The sequence below is a fragment of the Mastigoproctus giganteus genome, chromosome 8, assembly GCF_048544385.1.
Source record: "Mastigoproctus giganteus isolate SK-2022 chromosome 8, ASM4854438v1, whole genome shotgun sequence".
Lineage (NCBI taxonomy): Eukaryota > Metazoa > Arthropoda > Arachnida > Uropygi > Thelyphonidae > Mastigoproctus > Mastigoproctus giganteus.
This window is the reverse complement of record NC_143582.1, coordinates 206,377,836-206,401,114: the sequence shown is the minus strand read 5'-3', so window position 1 is coordinate 206,401,114 and position 23,279 is coordinate 206,377,836. Positions and strand designations below refer to the sequence as shown.

At 38.3% G+C, this 23,279-nt stretch overlaps 1 protein-coding gene across 1 annotated transcript in view; it reads left to right on the top strand.

Annotated features, from left to right (window-relative positions):
• The window catches only part of LOC150082225 (trafficking kinesin-binding protein 1-like), a 210,273-nt gene extending 209,476 nt beyond the window's left edge, over positions 1-797 (top strand). The window contains exon 17 of the mRNA XM_090380064.1: positions 146-797. Coding sequence (XP_090236190.1) covers positions 146-769 — 624 coding nt within the window. The 3' untranslated portion in view covers positions 770-797. The remainder of the gene's footprint in view (positions 1-145) is intronic.
• The last annotated feature ends 22,482 nt before the right edge of the window (positions 798-23,279 follow it).

Genomic DNA, 23,279 nt, shown 5'->3' with positions numbered 1-23,279 from the left:
CAAGCCATCTCTGCCTGGTAAAAGAAAGGGGGGGAAACAATGAATACAGTGTCATGTGCCTCTGCACACCTGAATATATGGGGAAAATTTGAATACCTTGTATATCAAATAACTTATTTCATTATTATTATTATTTTTATTTTAGGAAACTCCTAAAACTCCTCCGCCTTCACCAGAAAGAAGTTTATCACCTATTCCTAAGTCTTATAGTGCCCCTAATTTGCTCCGAAACTTAAGAATTCCAAAGGGAAGTAATATTTTGCATTCTTACTATAGACCAGTATCTTCCATTGGTCTCTCATCGGCTTTTGGTAAACTCCATAATGGATCTGGAAGCAAAACAGGAAGTACCTTGAACAAATGTGAAACTAATTCTGAACTTTCACTAGCCAAAATTAGTTACAGTTCTATAAATAATACTTTATCTGCAGTTCACACATTCCTTGGTATGTCTCCCACAGGACCTTCTGTGATCAATGAACAAATAATGAAAGCAAATGTCATTAAGAATAAAAATATTCATGCACAGTGTGCTGGTTCTACTCTTAACAGAAATGATACATCTGCCCTTCAGCATCCCTGGGGATTTGTGCCAAAGTTGGTAACCCAAAAGGAATGCTACAGAAATATGACACCAGTTATATCACCACCCCTTTCTTACATGCCCAATCCCATTTTACAACTTAATAGTCTCCGATACTTAGGTTTAAATACAGTAGGACCATTAAAAACTCTTCATTCCTTAAGAAAGGGAGGATATGCACTTTGAAATTTTCAGTGTAACCATCATAAAATACTTAGCCTAGTTTAGCTGTCTTAACTTGATTTATTCAAGTTATAGTAGTAGCTAGAATTACAGAAAACTGCACATTTTATATTCTAAGCCTTTTTGGATAGAATACAGTTTTAATGATAGGTTATCTTGTTAATGTGATAAAGAGAAAAAAAGTGGATGCAAAATGGCTTTTTATATGTAATTGGTTTTAAAAAGGTTATAATGCGACTTGATAATAAATTTACACTTGCACACTACTGTTAAACAGTTTCATGTTATATTTGCTGTGATAATGTTCAATATTAAGCTTGTATAGCCATATTACAGGTTCGATGTAATATGAATATTAATGTGATGTAAATTTTTTATTTTGAGCAAGAAGAGCTGTTTACTATATTCTGTTCCCTTTTTTGAAAGAAAAATGATGGAACATGTTATGTTTGTTAAAAGTGCAATGTAAGTTTTTACTTAAATGTTTTTCTTTTCCTTTTTTTTGTAGATATATGTAAATAGGCTGATGAGAACTTGTACATAACTAGGGTGCAATTATGTTTGGGATGATTTATGTGATTAATTGTTTCAAGCTTATTTTTGTATAGATTTAGCTGTTATATTTGGAAGGGTGTGTATATACACAGCCACAGTATATATGTCAGAAAATGTAGGGAAATTTAGAATGTCTATACGGGTATTTAATGATGTATTTTTTAAAAAAAATGAAAAATGGAATTTTCATGTGGTATGGCAGTTCTGGCTTAGTTAAATCTGTCTATGTACAGATTATATAAAATCCATACCTTTGTGAACAAAATCTATACCCTTTTAGGGTTAAAAAGTGTGGATTGGAGTAAATTTGTGATGATGAACTGCCATATAAAACTAGTATGATATAATTTATTTGTTTAGTATAAAATAAAGACATTGAAAAAAAAAAATTCTGAAACCCATTATTTTTTACTGTCACAAAAAAGGTAACTTATTACAATTAAAACTAAAGCCATTTGAATGAGAAGAAAAGGAATCAGTTCTAAATTAAGTCAGCAAATGATGTTGAAAATATATACAGCAGACTCTCGATTCATTAGGAAGCAGATTAACCAGGACACTTCAAGATTCCAAATTAAAAAAAAAAAAAAAAAAATCAACCAAAAATCATAAAATTCAAGTAATAACTAGAATAGGTATAAACAGATGTTTTGCAAGTCGTAGCTAATGTACCTATTCCTTGAAACCCCTGCTGTCTTCACACACAGTGCTCAAAAAAATAAAAATAAAATAATAAAAAAATGTTTTAGTGCATCGCACCAATTGCTGTTTTTTACTAATATTTTTAACTGATTTTTATCAGAAACTCACTTTCTACCTGAAGGTCAATTAACTTGAAGATTAATTTGAAAATTACATTTTCTTCAAAAATGGTTTCACCGATTTTGATGAAATTTTATATTTAGTTCTTCCTTAAATAGTTGAATTAATTGAAAAAGTAAAGACTTCCTTGTATGGAACCAGTGCCCCTGACAGCCTTATGCATAAGGGTGTTCCCACGTAGAACGCAGGTGAACGCTTATCTGTAACTAGCAGCGAAATTCAGCTAAAGCTTCTCACAAGCTATGATAATAATTGAAAGTGGAAGAGAAAAATATTTTTGCAAACAAATTTGAAAATCTTCAAAATAAAGATTCAAATTTACAACATGCTGTAAATCTTTTAAAATCGTCATTATATACAGTGGCAGACAAAAAAAACTTAACATTTGTAGTTGAACATAACATATTTTTTGATTACAGTCATTTTGTTTGTCGCAAAGCAAAGGTATTGGGTCAGATAATGCTTCTATTGCATCAGACAGTAATTACAAGGTATTGCATCAGCCGTTTATATAAATACGGCATTGGAATGGTATACACGCTCATTAGTATCCTGTCTTGCGGAGGTGTAAGCGTGGCTCCATGTGTTCAGTTGGAGTGTAGCTATTGCTCTGTCCCAGGAAGGGCTTTTTACGTGTGCTATCACTGATAAAATAGGCTGCCACCAGTCAAAAGTATCCCAGGTGCTGAAATTAAAGCGTGAAATCGGTGATGTGAAGTGAAGACCTGGATCAGGCCGTAAGAGAGTGACTACGCCTTTCCAAGATCGATATTTGAAACTTCGTAATCGCCATGCTAGTGCTCCTGATCTAAAACTGGACTTTGAGATGGTGTTAAAACAAGTGCACAAACTATCCAAAGACGGCTTTCAGAATGTTGTCTATATGCCTATTGGCCCAAGAAGCCTTTGTTGACCCAACAAATGAAGAAGCGACTTTCTTGGGCTAAAACCCATCTTTCATGGACAAAAGAGCAATGGGACACTGTCATCTTTTCTGACAAATCGAAATTCAACCCGCAAAAAAAAAAAAAAAAAAAAATTGATATTTAGGGTCCCCCGTAAATGATTAAGTCTACCCATATATTTATTTTGTCTGTAAGTTGCTTGTGTTTTCTGGTCGATCTGCTCGTTTACTGGACTAAAAAATCCCAGTTCCTGGGGAAAAAAAACCTTGCTATGTATGCCTGAGACCGACTAACCCAGCTACGGAGTGAAAAGAAGTCCACTAAAATTCCTCGTGTCATCCACAGGATTCAAACCCGGGGCTTTTCCACCCGGTGTGCGGTGGAAAGTGAAGATACCATTATGCTACCCGCACAGACAAAATTCAACCTGCATGACTCGGATGGGAAGCGATATGTGATAAGATGAAAATCAGAGGCATACCATCCTGACTGCATAACACCGACTGTAAAGTTCCCCGCTGGTCAGATGGTTGTAGAGATGCATAACAAGCAAAGGGGTGAGGCTCGGGCAAATTAAGTTTTATTAACGGAACGGTGAATGCAGAAACCTAAACTGCTATCTTGGAGTGCCTGAAATCCATTATTAAGAATAATCACACAGACGTCTAAATCTGCATTTTTCAACAGGACTCAGCAAAATTGGTAAGTTTTTTACTATTTAGATTTAACGATGAGTTTGTCTTCTTGTCTCACAAGGCTTAAAACATGTTTACACCAATATTTTCCCTTGTTTTTCTTCCTTAAGGTGCAGTTATACCTCAGAAATGCTGGCATTACAGTGTTGGACTGGCCCAGCCAGCAACAGTGCAGATTTGAACCCTATTGAAAAATTCTGGTACATAATGTCATCTAAAATTGGTCAGAAGAAGTCAACAAGTAAGATCCAGCTGTAGGAGAGCATTGTAAGGGTGTGGTACCACGAAATTGGGCAACCATATATCCAGAAGTTGATTAACTCCAGAAGATATATCCAGAAGTTGATTAATCGTTGCAAGGCTGTAATTGCAACTCCAGGGAGAACAACAAAATATTGAGCACTTATTTTGCTGATTTACAGTACATAATACTATTTCGTTAACTTGTCATTTCAGTTTGTACATGTAAATGCAATAAAATGTATGTTTGGTTGTCATGATTGCCATTTGCATGATTTCTCATATTTCCATTAATTATGCATTTTACCCTTTGGAAAGATATTTATGGCAATTAGGTATATCAGGTGGAGTCTTTTTATTGGATTTCATTCACAGATATATATATCCCATCTAACAAATGCAATTCGAACATTTCTGAAACCGACAAGCAGCGCAAAACATTATTTGCAAAATTCAAAAGTGATGCAGTTTTTTTGTCCGCCACTGTATTTTAATAAATGCTTATTCAGATGAGAATGACACTAATGTTTTTAAAGAATTAATTCATTTTATACAATTTTCAAAAAATGAAAATTTATATTCACCTTTAATGTATGAAGCAATTCAAGTAGGACTAATATCAACTTTTCCTAATGTGAACATAATTTTAAAAATATTTTTGTCAATTCCTGTTTCGAACGCACCAGCAGAACGATCATTCTCTGTGCTTAAAAGAGTTAAGAATTATATTAGAAATTCACTTGGACAAGAAAAATTAAGTAATTTGGCAATAATTTGTATTGAGAATATCACAAACAGGATTGATTATAATGAACTGATATACCATTTCTCAGCCCAAAACACAAAGTCCATATAAAGTAGTATAAAAATACTTATTAGTTTAAGTGTATTACTTATTGGTTTATTAATTAGTTTAATTTCTGAATTATTCTTCTCGATTAGATTTTCTTATCTCATTTTTTTTTTTTTTTTGTCACAATAAAATGAAATTGAAAATGTTCTTTATATGGGGCTGCCAAATTCCATTTTGCCTTGAGCCTCATGAGGGTATAACACGTCCTTGGCCAAAAGCCATATTTGATCAATCAGTTTCTATTGTTATAGATGATTGCTTTTTATTATTTATAAAAATCTGTACACATTAAATTTAAGTTTACTTACATAACACAATGGAATTACTGGTTTTTACATCATTGGTATGTTCATTTAAACACTGAACATTTATTTCTGAACATAATTCTTTCAACATTTCCATCATGTATTGAAATGGCAAATTAGCATTAGCATTAGTAGAGGCATTTGATGCAAGAAAGCAAGCTTATGCAGCATCAGCCAAAAAAAAAAAAAAAAAAAAAAAACCCACTTCCACTTCACCCCTCTGTTCGTTCAAAATACCTGTCCAGCTGAGCCTTAAACTTATTTAGGTTATCAACCTCCACCACAAGGGATGGCAGTCTGTTCCACCAACCAACCACCTGCTGGCTAAAGGCAAATTTCCGCACGTCTATCCTACATCTGTCTTTCCTCAATTTGAATTTATGCCCTCTCAGGTGATTTTTCTGAGCTAGAGGAAGAATCCCATCAGCATTGAGCATGCTTAAACCATTCAAGGCTTTATACACCTCTATCAGATCACCTCGCTGGTGCCTAGTCTCCAGACACTGTAATTTGCAAAACTTAAGCCTTTCTTCGTAAGAGCACCCCTTTGTTCCATTCACTAATCTTGTTGCCCTTCTCTGTACTCATTCCAGCCAGCTCTACATCCTTCTTGAAATGAGGCCTCCAGACCTGTATACAGTACTCTAGGTGTGGCCTGACCATTGCCTTATACAATGGAATAATCACCTCCTTATCCCTGCTGGAAAAATTCCTGTATATCATTGACAATACTCCATGAGCTACTCTTGCAGCCCGTCTGCACTGCTCAGAGAACTTCATATCTGCCTGCACAATCACCCCCAAGTCCCTTTCATTCTCTACCACTGTCAGTGTAGTACCACAGAGTTGATACGTTGCTCTGGGGTTGCTGTTTCCCATGTGTAGTACTTTACATTTGTCAATGTTAAACTTCATTTGCCACCTCTCAGCCCATCTGCTCAACCTTTCCAGATCCTGTTGCAGCAGCATAGTGTCAGTAGTGTCCTTGACAACCCTGCCAACCTTTGTATCATCTGCAAACTTGGACATTAAGCCTGATACACCATCATCAATATCATTTATAAATACAGAAAACAACAATGGACCCAACACCGAGCCCTGAGGGACTCCACTAATAACATTAGTCCACGATGAGCAGTGTCCATTGATTACCACTCTCTGTCTTCTCCCCCTCAACCACCCCTTTATCCATAGCAGCAATTTGCCTCCAATGTCACACTGCTCCAATTTGTGTAGCAGTCTTCCATGTGCAACAGTATCAAAAGCCTTTCTAAGATCCAAGTATATAATATCAGTTATTCCCTGCATCTAGTTCTTTTGTGACTGCATCATAGTATCCAATCAAGTTGGTCAGGCAAGACTTCCCCTTAACAAAACCATGCTGTGTCTGAGCTATAACTGAAGTCTTGTCTAAATGATCCTGCAGTGCTTCTTTAACCAGTGCCTCCATTAATTTTCCTGGAACAGAAGTTAAGCTCACAGGTCTATAATTACTTGTGTCAGCCTTTGATCCTCCTTTGTGAATTGGGGTCACATTTGCACATTTCCAGTCTATGGGTACCTCCCCTGAGTCCAAGGAAGCTCTCATAATTATGGCTAAGGGTTTGCTTACTTCCTTTGCTGCCTCCTTTAATATAACTGGATAGATCCCATCCACCCCGGGTGCCTTTCTTGTGTTTATCTTCAACAGTTTCTCCTCCACTTTACTCCCAGTTATTTCAAGATTCTGTAGCTTACTGCTAGAGTTGAATACACCTCTGGCATTCCCCTTGCTGAATAACTCCTCATGTGTGAATGTCGATGCAAAATATTCATTTAGTTTGTTAGCTACCTGAGCAGGATCATCAACAGTTGACCCATCAATATCAAGTGGACCAATCTGATTCATCCCCTTCCTTCTAGAGTTTACATAAGTAAAGAACTCTTTGCTGTTTTTCTTTGCATCCCTTGCCAAGGATTTCTCGTAATCTGCCTTCGCCTACCTAACCTCCTTTGTAACTTGGTTGCATATCAACTTGTATCTATCATAGGCTTCTGTGTCATGTGTTAATTTGTAAGTATCCCATGCTTTTTCTTCTCTGCCATATGCCTCATTAGTTCATCTGACATCCATTTTGGCCTAAACCTTGAACAATATTTCTTAGTTGGTATGTAAAGCTTAGTAGCTTCCAAGATAAGTTCTTTGAATGCTTCCCATTTTGAATTTGCTGTTGGTAACATCATCAGTTGGTCCCACTGTATAGAATTTAAATACTGTCTCAGTCCATCGTAGTCGCCTTTACGGAAGCAATAACCCTTCCCTTTTACCCCTAATGGTAGTTACCTCTTTCAGTAAATCCCACTTCAGCACACTGTGATCACTGCCACCTAGTGGTTCATTTATCTGCAGATTCTTAATGCATGAAGAATCACTGCTGATAATCAAATCAAGAGTATTACTCCCTCTAGTTGCCTCCCGAACATGCTGATGTAGAAAACAATCATCCAATAAATCCACAAAAGCCCTGCTAGTGTGTGAGTAACCAGCCCCCAAAATCCAGTCAATATCTGGGAAATTAAAATCTCCCATTATAAGACTCTCTGATTTACTGGCCCACTCTATTTCCCTGTACAGTTCCTTATTATACTCATCAGAGTCATTAGGCCTATAGCACACTCCTACTCTCAATTTTGATCTCCCAATGCTTATGTCACACCAAACTGACTCAACACTGCACTGTCCAGCGATGTCGACTGGCTTCACTTCCTTGGTTTTTATGTGTTTCTTAACTAATAGCATAACCCCTCCCCCTTCCTATCCTGTCTATCCTTTCTGTAGACGTTGTACTCCCCAAATTGCAGTTCTGCATCCCTTATATCTGTGTGACACCACGTCTCTGATATCCCAACAATATCTGCCTTTGATGTTTTGATCAATACCTCAAATTCATCAAATTTATTTACTAAACTCCTAGCATTGGTGTACACGCAAGTATACCTGCACCTGTTTCTATTCTTAGCTATCCTAACACAACCCATGTGTTTACTTGTACCGCAATGGCTCCCAGCAGTCTCTGAAATACCATGCATCTTGTTTTTCAGGCTTCTGCTCATTCTAATAGAAGCAGTGCAAGAATCTCTTTCACCTCTGCCAGTGGCTACTGTCAATCTATTGGTCTTTGTCTCCCCCCAAGCTAGCAGTTTTCCGACCCACCTAACACTGCCTCGATAGCATCAGCAAATATTCTTGCACCCTTTCTATTTAAGTGTATCCCATCCCTGTAGAAGCAATCTCTCCTGTTAACAAGTACAGTCCAGGCTGAAAAAAATTCTACCCCTTGGGCCTTGCACAATCTTTCCAGGGCCGAATTGATCGACAAGGCTCTCATCATATACTCCCTCCTATCGTGTCTGGGCAGAATTGCAGACACTTTCAAATTCAACCCTAATTCTCGGCTTTTTTTCAACAGTGACCTGTACTTGTTGAGTAATTCTGCCGGTCTCCTACTCTTAATATCATTAGTGCCAACGTGTACAACTATATCACCTTTTGTGCGCTTAAAAGATGATATTCGCTCTACAACGTCATCAACCTTTGCCCCTGGCAGACATACCCTGGTCCTGTTCCACCTATCTTTTTTACAAAGCATGTTCCCCGTTTCCCTGACAATAGAGTCACCAACAACTACTAGTTCCTTCGGGACCAGCGCATTCTGCCTTGGGGGTTGTCTCTGTGTCACGCGATGCCCAAGTGCAAGCTCTGGCGTTGATGTGGGCAGCTGAGAGCTTGATGGGCCCCTCAATTTAGTTTCTTCGAGGGCATCCACCCTGTCCTTCAAGCTCTCATATAGGCCCACAAGAACGCCGAGTTGTTGCCTGATATCGATACACTCCTTGCATCGCGCACACACAAAGACATCCCCCTTGGCAGTATCATGTCCCGTACCCGATTGCTCTGCAAACATCAAGCAAACAGTGCATTTTATAAGGCTGTGAGTCAGAGGACAACTACACCCCTCAGTTCTGCTCTGAGCCACAGCGCTTCCATTAGCTTGAGCCTTTTGCTTTGCTGCTCTGGTCTGAGTCATGATTCTATTAATTTATTAATTATTTTTTTTATTAATTAATTAATTAATAAAATAAAAATAAATAAAAAGCTATATATCATTTTTCAGTTTCTGAAAACCCCAGTGACCATTGACTGTAACAAGATATATACTTATTTAATTTTTTGGTTGGTGCAGCAAAAGCCTTTGGCTTTCTTGCACTGTATGACTACTATGAATTCTAATGTCTTTGGTCAGAAACAAAAATTTGTGTACTGTTGCATTTTCCACTTACTTAAAGCTAAGAAACAAAAAAGTTGTGTCAGATAATTGCTCTACACCTAATAATCTAACATACCATCAGAATTTTCATATAATTAAAAACTTCTGGTGGAACGTTGAATTATTTTTGGTATACTTGCAATGTATCAGTGTCAAAAATGTTTCTAAAGTACATAGAAGTCCTCGTGCACAGCAGCATAGTTGGTGTAATCGGTCTTCCCCACATTGGATGGAAAAGACCCAAGTTCGAATCCCATTGATGACACAAGGCATCTTTCAGAACGGTACTGAGTTAGTCAGTCTCGGCAAGGGTAGCATGGTTTTTCATCCAGCAAACAGCATATTGACCACAGAACGTGCAATTTACAGACATTACATATGGTGAAAAATGGCCAGTGTTAAAAGGGAGATCTAATGTAAGTGTTGGAGGAAAAAATCTTACCTATCCATGAAATGAAAAAAAGAGTATTGTCTTCTTCCAGAACAGAACACTTTGATCCCTGGTAACTTGAAACTATGGGAAGCTAAAATTAACAGCTGCTGGGAAGTTAATCAAGCCCTTCACAACAGAAAATACCCCCCGCCTAAACACAGGTGTTTAGGCAGGGGAGGGAGAGCAGATAGAAGAGGTGGGTGTAGACCTGAGGAAGTTTTATGAGCCTCTCAGAATGTGGCTGAAATTAACAGTTGCTGGGCAGTTAGTCAAGTTCTTTACAATAGAAGCCTGCATCAATAACGTGAGGAATTTTTATGGGCCTCTTTCAGAACTGAGTTAGTCTGTCTTGGCGAGGGTAGCTTGATTTTTCATCCAGCAAACAGCAAATTGACCATACAACACACAATTTACAGACATTAAATATGGTGCAAAATGGCCAGCATAAAAAGGGTGATGTGATGTAATTGTAGTATTTTCTTCTTCCAGAACAGAACACTTTGATCCCTGGTAACCTAAAACTGCTGGAAGCTAAAATTAACAGTTGCTGGGAAGTTAGTCAACTCCTTTACAATAGAAAATCACTAATTGCTCAAATTACTCCTTCAGGAACAGATAAAACTCATAGGATTAAACACATTATGCAGATGTAAAGCATCCCTCCTTTGAGCAGTGAGGTGCTGGAGGAGGAAATCCCTGCAGATGAATGTTGACATGAGTTTCATCAATTGGCATAAACTTTCCTGAAACTCCCAGCAGAACCAGTACTACTGAAGGGTATTCATGTAGCTTGAAAGGCATCCACACTTTCCAAAACTCTGATATTGCCATTCCAGTTGGTACCATGCTCCTTGGAACACCACTGATCCTACTGTAAGGGAATATTGTGTTTCCTGTATTTGAAATGTGCAAGAGGATTTGCCGACAATGATGGGTGAAGATACCTTAAGCAAGAACTCTGGAACCTGGCATGCACTCATCGACAATTTCATATACTAAAATAGTTAGCTGTCCTTCCCCAACCAGTCAACGGTAATGCTGCAATCACAAACAAAAACCAACTCACTCAGCCTGGCAAGTAGGAAGAATGAGTTAAACATGGAAACCAGGACAGAACACTTTGATCCCTGGTAACTTGAAACTATGGGAAGCACAGGTGTTTAGGTAGGGGGGGAGAGCAGATAGAAGAGGTGGGTGTAGATATCTGCTGCAACAATGGATACCGATCCAAGCATATCAAGAATATTTTTGACAATGCTTCTAAGTGATCTGTGCAACCTTCAGATACCTTCCTCCAGATCACACAAAAGAATCCAGAGGTGAACTTTTTAGTTGGCTAGCTGCAAATTCAAATGCAGACTCAGTAATTGCTGAGAACTTTAATATTTCACCCCAAAAGCATGGGAAAGCTAATTATGAGCTTGATGCAGTGCTTGGAGATATTAAATTTATGCAAATTAATACTTCAGCTACAAGCGGAACTCAGGCTTAAGACCTGCTGTACCATAACACATTGCACATTAGGTTGATTAGGAACCTACTGTAAATTTAATTTCGACCACAACACAGTAACTGTTGCGGTATCTTTGCAAATGGAAAGTCGTACTTAGGTAGCTGGCGCAAAAACAGAACAAAGAATCTTTTCTGGAAATATATCAGTTTATAAATTACAATTAAAAACATTACTGAATATAATTGGAATGACTTGCAATCAAAATAAGAAGCCACTAGCTGAATAACATATAGGCTGTTCCAAACTGCTCTGGAGGGCGCTTCAAACAAAATCAGATTTTCAGAGAGAACGAACGGAAGCATAGTTCGGACCCCAATTCAAAATCAGTTTTCAATGGAAAAAAATTCAGAAAATAGCAAAATCCTTATTGCATTACATATTGTAGAAGACGGAAAGAGCCAACTTCATTAAATAACAGAAGCAAGAGCATAACTTAATTTAGAAAGGAAAAGTTCTTTCTAAGTCAAGAAAAGCGAAAATAATTGTTGATTGCAGCGCTAATAACGATATGAGAAACAGCTTTAAGGACTGGGCTGATGCTACCTTTTGACACAACTCCCAAGATGTAGGAGTATCTACCCAGATATGAAGTGGGGGAGGAACCTAGACCTCGCAACCTCAAAAACATCTGCTAAGTGTGGAATTACAATCTCTAATTCTGCCCAGATACGAAGAAGGGAGTGTATATTGAGAGCATTGTGAATCAATTCGGTCCTGGAGAGACAGAATGTACAAGGCTCGTGCGGGGTAGAATTTTTTACAGCATGGTCTGTGCTTGTTAACAGGAAAGACTGTTTTTACAGGAATGGGATACACTTGAATAGAAGGGATGCAAGAATATTCGCTGATGCTAACGAGGCAGTGATAGGTGGGTTGGAAAACTGCTAGCCTGGGGGGAGGGAACTAATAGTTTAACTAGAGCCACAGGCAGAGGTTAAAGCGATTCTTGCATTGCTACTATACAGCAGCCTGGAAAGCAAGGCGTCTGGGATTTCAGACTCTGCTGTGGATCATCATGGAGCAAATGAATATGTGGACTGTGTAAGGGTAACTAAGAGTAAGAACATGTGCAGTATACTTGCATGTACACTAATGCTAGGAGCATTGTAAATAAATTTGATGAATGTAAAGTACTGATCAAGTCATCAAATGCAGGCATTGTAGGAATAGCGGAAATACAGTGTCACTCAGACATAAATTACATCATATAAAAAACATTATGGGAATCCTATTGCCCCAAAATTTGATACTATGGCATACCATCTTCAAAAGGGAAGCAAATATGCGTCGAAGGTCGTATTTATATGGCCCAGGCACGTTCCATTGTAGTATTTCAAAAGCGCTCGATTAGACAAGTTGTCTGTCCAACATGTCAGACATAAGTGATGCTGGATATGGTGTGCAATGTATACAGGACAGGAGAGGTGGACGGGTTATGCTCTTAGTTAAGAAGAATATTAAACCTAAGGCAGTGCATCCAGTTGATTTGGGTGATGAGTGCAATGTTGGGTCAATTTGGTGTGATATAAGCACTGGGAAAACAAAATTGAGAGCAGGAGTGTGTTAGAGGCCTATTGACTGTGGTGAGCAGTGTTGAATCCAGGGGGGTGAATAAAATTCCCGTGAAAAATAATATTTTTTATTTTATAAAACACGAATTCAATAAATTTATATCAAATAAGCAACACGAAAAATCACATCAACTAAGTGCGGTACTTGTTAGGTGGTAGACGCCGAAAATAAATCACTAAAATTCAAGACACGAGATTTTCAAAATAATTAAATGGGCAATATTTCTGGACATAAAAAGGACTTGGTGCGGATGGAACTATCCAATTATATTAATGGAGGCAGCAAAACGGGTAAGCAAATCCTTAGCCACAATTATGTGAGCATTTGGATTTAGAGGAGGTTCCTATGCACTGGAGGTGTCCGAATATATCTCCAATTCATAAAGGGGATCAAAAGGTGGCAGAGTGAGTGCAGACCCGTAAACGTCTGTTCCTGGGAAAATAATGGAATCACTAGTTCAAGAAGTAATGCAGGACCATTTGGAAAGGAGTGTAATTATGCTGCAATCACAGCATGGATTAATTAAAGGGTGGTATTGTCTAACCAATCTGAAAGATTACTATGATGCAGTGACCAAGGAACTGAATCCTAAAGATAACTTTGATATAATATTCTTTGATTTCAGGAAGGCTTTTGATACTGTTGCACATCAAAGACTGCTTACAGAGTGGTTATTAATGGGCACTGATGTTCATGGAGTTCTCCAGGGTTCAGTGCTGGGTCCATTGTTGTTTTCAATATTTATCAATGATAATAATGAAGGTATATCAGGCTTAATGTCTTAAGTTTGCAGATGATACAAAGGTTGGCAGGGTGGTTAGCGAAAGTCATCAGGGTGAGCTACTGCAACAAGATCTCGGAAAATTGGGTCCATGGAATACAAATGCAAGGTGCTGAACATGGGTAGCAGTAACACAAGAATAGCTTATCAACTGTGTGGTACTACACTCAGAGCAGTAGAGAATGAAAAAGACCTGGGAATAATTGTGCAGTCAGACATCATATTCTCTGAGCTGTGCAGACTTGTTTCCAGGACAGCCCATGGAGTTTTGTAAATAATATACAGAAACTTTGCTAGTTTCTGTATATTATGTATACGGCCATGGGTAGGCCGCATCTTGAGTACTGTATAGAGGTCTGGAAGCCTCACTTTAGGAAGGACTCTTACCTAGAAAGACTTCAGCTCTGAAAATTGCAGTGTCTCGAGACTAGGCACCTGCGGGGAGATCTGATTGATATGTGTAAAGCCTTGAATGGATTGAATAAGCTGAATGTGAGTGATATTCTTCCACTTGCTGAGACTACACACACGAGGCATAAATTCAAGTTGAGGAAGGATGGTTGCAGGATAGATGTGCCGAAGTTTGTTTTTAGCCAGAGGGTGGCTGATTATTGGAACAGACTTTCATCTGTTGTGAAAGTGGATGGGTTGAATAAATTCAAGAGAGGACTAGAAAAATTCTTGGAGTGTACAGATGGGTGAATTGTAGGGTTTTTTTTTTTTTTTTTCTTTTTTGGCTGATGCTCTATATGCTTGCTTTCTTGCATCATTTGCCGTTACTACTATTAATACAATCACAAAATGGAAACTTTAAAAATGCTATAAATCAGCTACTCAACAAGGCTACTATGGGGCCAAATAAATTTCTGGAAATATATCAGTTTCTAAATTAGAATAAGTATCTCTTTCATGATGTAATAATTCTATAATATATATTCAAAACAAAATTGGAACAGACCAGTTCAAGATATGAAGGTAAACGTAGAATAATATTATGTAAAATAAATTTAACAGAACTGATTAATGCTATCGAACCAACAATTAAACACTACAGAAGATTGTGATATAAGAAAATGTAGACTATGTAAAAATAAAAAAAAAAAATATATATATATATATAAATATTTTTATATATATATAAAATGTGCAGAGCCCAAGGTTTTGCACATTTTTAGAGAGAGGTGCTTAAACTAAGAATGCCAACAACAGATTTTAGTACCCAGCATAAGAAAGAGGCTAATTAATTGTACTCCAAGGAGAAGGCACAATGCCTTGAGCTATGACCAAAGAGAAAGCTCTGAAAATAATTAACTAAATTAATAAAATTATCTGGTCTGCTATTTGTTCGGTTATCTGTTATTCTGCTAGTACGCTATCAAATATTAAGCAACCAAATTATTAATAAATTATTACCTTTTTCTTACTAAGGCCTCTTAGCCTATCTTTTGGTCCTGCAGTTACTGGAAAATAGCAATCAAACACATAGCTTTTGCTGATTATTATTTGGTTGTATTGAATGGTGCTATATAACGCACCCTTGATAACGTACTATTCAATATATCCTCTTATAATAACTGGAAATAATTTTATTTTTATTAATTTAATTATTGTGTAGAGCTTTCTCTTTTTTGAGTTAAGGAGACAAAATGGTACTCATACCAAGAAAGGCTTCAGTTCTGCAAAATGCAATGTCTGGAACTAAGCACTTGCAAGGAGACCTGATTGAAACTTTAAACGGATCGCATAAACTAAATGCTGATGGCATCCTTACTCATTCTCGGACAACACACATAAGGGAACACAAATTTCAACTGAAAAGGAATGGTTACAGGATAGATGTAAATTTTCTTTCAGGGAGTAACTAATTGTCAGAATTAACTTTCCATCTGCTGTTGTGGCAGTGGATAGTTTGAATAAATTCAAGGAAGACCGTTGTGGTAACATTTTAGACACATCAGCGACTTAGACCGTATTCAGCCGTATACATTAATCTGGAAATTACTACGTTCTGTGGTCGATTTGCCGGTTTTCTGGATGAAGTGTTGCATGGTTTCCTCTCACCCGAAACGGACTAACTCAACCACGTTGTGAAAAAAACTCAAAATATTCCTCGCATTATTGACGGAATTCAAACTCGATCCTTTTCCATCGGTGCAGGGAGAACGATGCTTACGCGCACTGTGCTTATCGCGTGGACATTTAAGGAAGGACTAGAAAAATTATTAAAGGGGATGCACAAATGAGGTGGATAGTTTCAATAAGCTGAGAATTCTTTCACCATCTCACTTGCGATGTTGTACTTGAACCTCAGTTAAACCCTTGGAGGGTGCAAGTTATCACAAGGAATTTCTTGACGCTTGCCCATCTCCTACCGAGATGCTAGACGCCCCAAAGTTTGACAATATAATTTCTTGCCCACGGCCAAATGCGAGGCTGTCTGCTGGTTCGAGTTTAACACTGCTTCTCACTCAGCGTGCTGAATAATCTTCAGATATGTATCCCCAGCAAATATAATGGAAACATTTAACACACTTTAGGCCGACGCACAAAGGTTTTTCAAAGATTTTGGGGACTCTTTTCTTCTAGTTCAATTATGAAGAATCCCTGCAAATTTATGTATGATCTTTTGAAATGGTCGTTCTGTGTCTCTACGCACTATAATAGGACTATATTTCTGCTTAATAGGAAGCCATACTTCAAGATATTCAAGATCCTAAACGCTAGGAATAATACATGTGCAGATCTTGCTTAAGGGTAACTGTTTCTGTCCTTTCTGAGCATGAGGTGGCTCTGCTAACCGCTAATTTTGAAAGCTCCGCAGTCGCCGAACATTATTGGGTTGAGCGCTGGCGATCATCACGTGTACGTAATTCTGCTTTACCGACACTCGTGATGCACGATCATGCCCAGCTAACTTGTGCTATTGTAACCATCAATATATACTGAAGTACACCATTCACAGACTAGCTGATGAAGAGGCACTTCGCTTCGAAAGCTACTATATATTTTAACGCTTTTATCTTATTTCATTTCTGTTTTATCTTATGTATATATCATTTTTATTTTAATAAATTTATTTTAACCAGTTAGTCGGTCGCCGCAAGAAACTTTGATGATGATGCTTCTATCCTCTTGGGTAGCACAGTTTGATATAATCGCCATCTTCATCACACCGGGTGGAAAAGATCTGAGCTCAAATCCCGTCAATAACGCGGGGAATTTTTATGTGCCTTTTTCACAACGTGGCTGAGTTAGTCGGAATGAGACGAAGGTAGCATGTTTTTTTTTTTTTTTTTTTTCCCTCCCAGAAACGCGGGTTTTTCGTCCAGCAAACAGCAAATGAACTACAGAGCATACGCAATTTACAAATATAATACATACGGTGCAAAATAGTCCAAGTTGCTGATATCCCTAAAACTCTACAACAACAAGTAACTATTATTATTATTATTATTATTATTATGTCTAAGGTGGCACCTAGACTTCCGTCTATCTCCACCTGATCAAGTTGACTTTGTGCAGAACCTCTGCAAAATAGACGTGTATGGAAGGTCTCTTCGCCATCAGGGAGAAGCTGTCACCTGCACAGCCGCTCCCCGTTGGCGAATAGACCCTAATGGCCGCCCATATTCACTTGGTGCTGGTCCTGGTCTTCTATTTTAAGTGCCTCATGCACAAAAATCCCGCACCCACCGGAAGTAGTGCTATACCGGTGGGTGCCAGCAATCCCGCTCCCAGGCTGCCCACACCTGAGAGCCAGCAAAAAACATATATACACACACATAATATAAACAAACTAAAAGAAAAAAAAAAAAAAACAACAACAAGTAACTGTTTCCATACTGACATGGAAATAGTAAGTCAGTCAGCAGTGAGTTAATATGGACTGCATTGTAAGTAAATCCTGCACGGACTGCGCCAAAAATTTGTTTCTCATTTAAATCAAAACTTACTCATTTGTAATTTGAAGATATATCAAGTAATATAAGCAATTTTAAGACTCATGTAAACATTTAAGCAAGTGGAGCCCACATTTACTGTAATGTAACCCTATATGAATGTGTTAACTCGCAATTCAGTTTGTAGTTAACCTGGGCAACATCAGGATTCACCGCTGGATAACAACAGACTTAAGAGGTCACCTCCTAGCCTATTGTTGTTCAGCGGTGAATCCTTATTGATTAATAAACTGATAAATAATAAAAATAAATATCATAATTGGTTTTTCCAGCATTAGAAATGCGAATGCCTTTTACGAAGTCTTATTTAGTAGATGTAATATGAGAGCGAAAATGAATTCGTGCTAAAGGAGATGATAAATGCTGTATTACGTTTTAAATTTTTGAAAAATAATTTCGGAACCGAGACATATATGCGTCCTGAAAAAAATGTTGGGACACTGGCAGAAAACATCGAAAGCCCATACAAATTTTGGAACACCAGCACATCTAGGATGACAACTGGTTGTCCTAGTCATTAGGTAACTCTGGCTTCATTACTCCGCAAAACAATCAGACAGCAGTAAGTTAATAAACTAAGTGCTCTACAGGTCCTTAGGACATTCAGTTTACTGATTCACTACTTTTCCAATATTGTAAGTTCTTCAAGAAATATTGAAGAAATCTTACTAGCTGATGATGTAATTAATTTAAAATCATACAGACTATTTAGTGATGCATGCTCAATCCTTTAAAACAACCTAACAAAATTAATATTCTTTTCTTACCATCGCATGCACTTAGCAGTCTTTGGATTTCTTCCGCACAGCTACTATTCTCTTTTCACTAATAGTTGGGCTACTAGAGTACTGTCTTGTGTTTTGAAATTTCCCCATTTAGTTTCTCATCTCACGTCCACAAAGCGAAATTCTGTGAGACTTTTTTCAGAACTTTCGTCTCTCCAGATGTAACAGACAGTACGGCTAATCAGAACATTTAGTTTTATTTTTTGTTCGGTAGTAGCCAATTAGGAACTGAGTTAGGGGCCCCTATTCGCAACAGAAGAAAAAAGTCATTAATGGTATTGATTATATTTCTCTAACTGCAAAGATTGGAAAATGCTACTGGTTTCCAGACCCTGCCGATTTAATAAAAACATTGCGCACAGTATGTGAGATAAGCATTTAAAATATGAATTATATGTTTTATATAAAAATATTCAAACCTTACTAAGTTTTTCTTATTTTGACAAAAAAAAAAAAAAAAAAAGCTAAGAGTATCTTTTCCTAAAAGTAAACACCATATAGAAATGCGTGATCACAGATTAGCAATCTCGTGTGTAGACAGTGGGTAGGATCGCCGACCTCCCCACACCGGGTGGAAAATACCCGAGTTCGAGTGCTGTCGATGATGAGATGAATTTTATGGGTCTTTTACACAAAGTGGCTGAGTTAGTCGGGCTCACGCGAGGGTAGCATGGTTTTTCTCCTGGAAACTTGGGTTTTTCATCCAGCAAACAGAAAATCGCCATCAGGATACTTATAGACAGTATACACGGAGCAATATGGCCTTAGTTGCCGATGCTCCTAAAACCCTATAACAACAAAAACAACATAGATTAGCTGACAAACAAGTAAATGCACAAAAAATTCTTTTACAGCAGAACTATTTGTAAAAAATCTGTCATGAATGGATAATAAAATGTTAAAAGCTTAAACACGTTGTGAGAATTCCAGAATAAACAAAAAGGAACTTCTTCAATTGCCTCAACGTTTTGTTTTACTATTAGAAAATAGACTGCTTCCTACAGTACGATTCTAATCTATGACGCGAGAAATTTTTACGGCCTTTTTCACAACGTGGCTCAGTCATCTTTAGACGACAGTAAATTGGCTTTCTGCTCCCAGAAAACAGGCAAATTGACCACAGACATATACATACGGGGCAATATGGCTTAAATCGTTGATGCGTCTAAAAACCCTATAACAAATGCTGCTATGTTATAAATCCTCGCAGAAAGCACAGTGGTTTTGATTATTTTTTATTTTACATCGTGATTATGTGTAAGGGAGGACGGCGATTCTACCAACCAAATATACTACCCACGAGGTCTATTGACCACAAAATATCCGCAACAGTCCATTATACTGATGCTTGGCATTATGGCCCTAGTTACCTAAAAAAAAAATTCTTGTTTCTCAGAGGAAGTTCCAGGAGCAACGTCTACAAGAGATTAGGGCGCCTCCGTAACCAGGTGGGAAGGAGCAGCAATGCATACCACACGCTTCTTGATTAGATCGGGGTTCGAGCCCGTCACCACCAAATACGGAGGATGCGGAAAGATCAGGGAATGACCACCGCATATTCCCGGAGCAATATGGCCTTAGTTGCTAATACTCCTAAAAAAAAACAAAAAAACAAAAAAAAAAACAAGAGATTAGACATAATTATATCTCAACAAATATTATATCTCAGCAAATCTTGCTGATCCTAGCTTCTAGGATGGGATCCTCCATGCGATTCCATGGCACGAGAAGTCAGTCCACTTCTCCACCTCTATTTCATTTAGTCTTGCTTTATTTCTTCTACTTTCTAACTATTGGAGGGTTTCTCTGTTTGATCTTCCTGTCTTCTATTCTTTCCTACCTCTCCAGCTCCCAAACTTCTCCTTCAATAGTCTTTTAATTTTATCCTTATTTGAGCTCTCCCGGGTCTTTTTCCCTGGGTTAGTCCAGCAAATGATAGTAGATCCTGGCTGCCTCCACGTGGCGGGGATGAGGGGTGTGGGACGTGTTGACCAGGTGTTGCTACTTGCCATCTACTAAGAGCCAGGTATCGGCCGACAACATAACAATGCTATACTCATATGGTAAAAAAAGGTAAAGTGCAGCCATTATCAACCCACTGCAGGATGGAAGCCTCCTCAACAATTCACGCTGAGGGAAATGGACCATAATCTGTCACGCTGGTCCATTGCGGGTTGGCAGATCGACCGTATTCAGCAGTCAGGGGCTTGAACCCCGGTCTACTCAAAGAGCGTGTTTCCAATGCACTTACGCTCCTGACCACCCGGCTATGGAGGCCTTTTATACTCATATGAGGGGGTATCAAAAAGTTCGTACCCTGACCTAGATAAAATTCAGTAGGAAGCTGCCGTTTTTAATATAAGTTGTCTACATAATCAATAACTAACATGTGTAATTTCATCCGTAGGTGATCGTACCCCAGAGGTGGAGCCCGGAATCTGAGGAAGGACGCTATGGTTGACAAAGTGGAGTATCGAGCAGTGATAAAGTTACTGCATTTGCAGGGCAAGAAAGCTCAGGAAATTGACGAAGAAATGAAAGCTGTGTATGAGCAGAATTGTCCGTCCTATGACACTGTAAAAAAGTGGAAACGGGAGTTCCAGTGCGATTGTACAAGTGTCTTTGACGAGCCAAGAGAAGGAAGGCGATCAACATCCACAGACGGTGAGACGGTTGCAAAGGTTGAGCAGCTGGTACTGAGTGACAGTTCATTTAATCGAAAATGCAGTGGGAATTAGTTATGGATCTGCCCACAGCACTGTACATGACAAAAAAAAAATATATATATATATATATATGATATTAGGGTACCTGGTTAATAATGGGTAAATAATTACATCTACCCATATATTTATTTTGTCTGTAAATTGCGTGTGTTGTCTTGTCGATTTGCCTGTTTGCGAGACGAAAAATCCCCAGTTTCTAGGGGGGGGGGGAACCTTGCTATCTACGCCTGAGACCGACTAACTTAGCCACGGAGTGAAAAAAGCCCATTAAAGTTCCTCGCGTCATTGACGGAATTCGAACCCAGGCCTTTTCCACCCGGTGTGGGGAGGACGGTGCCGATACCAATGTGCTACCCGCGCAGGCTCATTTTACATGACCAAAAAAAACGAAACTATTATATTAGGCCACCCGAATATTTAAATTAATATCTTTATTGAAGGCAGTGAATGGTTACATGATTGCCTGATGCAATAATACCCATAACAGCGACAATGCTAAGGGCAAATTCATCATCTGCCGTGCATTGTGTATAATGTCTGTAAATTGCCTGTGTTCTATGGTCGATTTGCCTGTTTTGCTGGACGAAAATACCCAGTTTCTGGGGGGAGGGGGACGGAAACCTTGCTATCTACGCCTGAGACCGACTAATTCAGTCACGGGGTGAAAAAGTCCATTAAAGTTCCTCGCGTCATCGGCGGGATTCGAACCCAGGCCTTTTCCACTCGGTGTGGAGAGGACGGTGATAATACATTTTACATGACCATCTGCACATGTCTAAAGTCTCCGCACGATGGGTTCCAAGATTGCTGACGCCTTTTCAGAAGTTATGTCGAATGCAATGTTCTCGCCAACTGTTTGATTTGTGTAATGCGGATGTTGAGAACTTTTTTGTTCGATTGGTGACAAATGACGAATTCTGGGTGTACCAATAATCCGGAGACTAAAGCATGTCAAAACAGTGGCTTTGATTCGTCTCAGGAAGGCATCAATGAAGTGGAATCGTGGTTTCAGGCAAAAAGTGCGGACTTCTATGATCAAGGCATTGATCCATTGATGGGAGAAATGTGTTACATGCGGAGTATAATAAGAAAAGGATACATATAAAAGGATTAAAGTTCCTGTGAAGTTTCACTTTTCTAGGGCTATTATTTCTAGATAAGGGTACGAACCTTTTGATACCCCCTCGTACATCAAACACATTACATACAAATGGCCGGTTTTGGCGTAAGCTTCTACACAAGATGTACAACGGCGGCTAATGGGGGAAACCCCGGGATCCGCCTCAACAACACATGAATATCCCCTGAATATTCCGCTTAGTTACCTTACCACACGGACACAAAAATACAGAACTTTAATATAGCTTAAAATAAAATCCAGCTTTACTTAATACTACGAAAATGCCACTTTTATTGACTTTACATCCTCCCCAGAGCCTTTAAAAATTAATCAGATTCCCCGAACTTCCCACACTTAAGTTAGATTACTTAAGTGTGGGAAGTTAGATGTTTAAGTTATTATGATGATTTAAGATATTTAAGATGATTAAGTTAGATGTACTATATTACTTAAGAGTCACGTTTAGAGCTCTATTTGCTCATATTTTATAAGTTACTATTTAAAATAACTTTTTTTTTCTCTCCTATCTTGTGAGTTTATACAATCAATGGATTGCCAGATTCTGCACTGAGGTGCCCAGCCTTCCACCGAATACCAAAAAAGACCGAATCGGCGGTCTAGAAGATGTGGCACTGCACACTAATAAGTAACATTATGTTCTCTTTTTACAGAAGTGTTATTCATTAGTAGTTGTTGTAATAGGGTTTTAGGAGCATCAGCGACTAAGACCATATTGCTCCGTGTATACTGTCTATAAATTGCGTGTGTTTGCTGGACCAAAAACCCCAGTTTTCGAGAGAAAAAACCAAGCTGCCCTCGCCTGAGACCAACTAACTGAGCCACATTGTGAAAAAGGTCCATAAAAATTCTTTCCGTCATTGACAGGACTCGAACTCAGGTTTTTTAAATAAATATAAGACTTCGCTAGGTAATGTATTACAA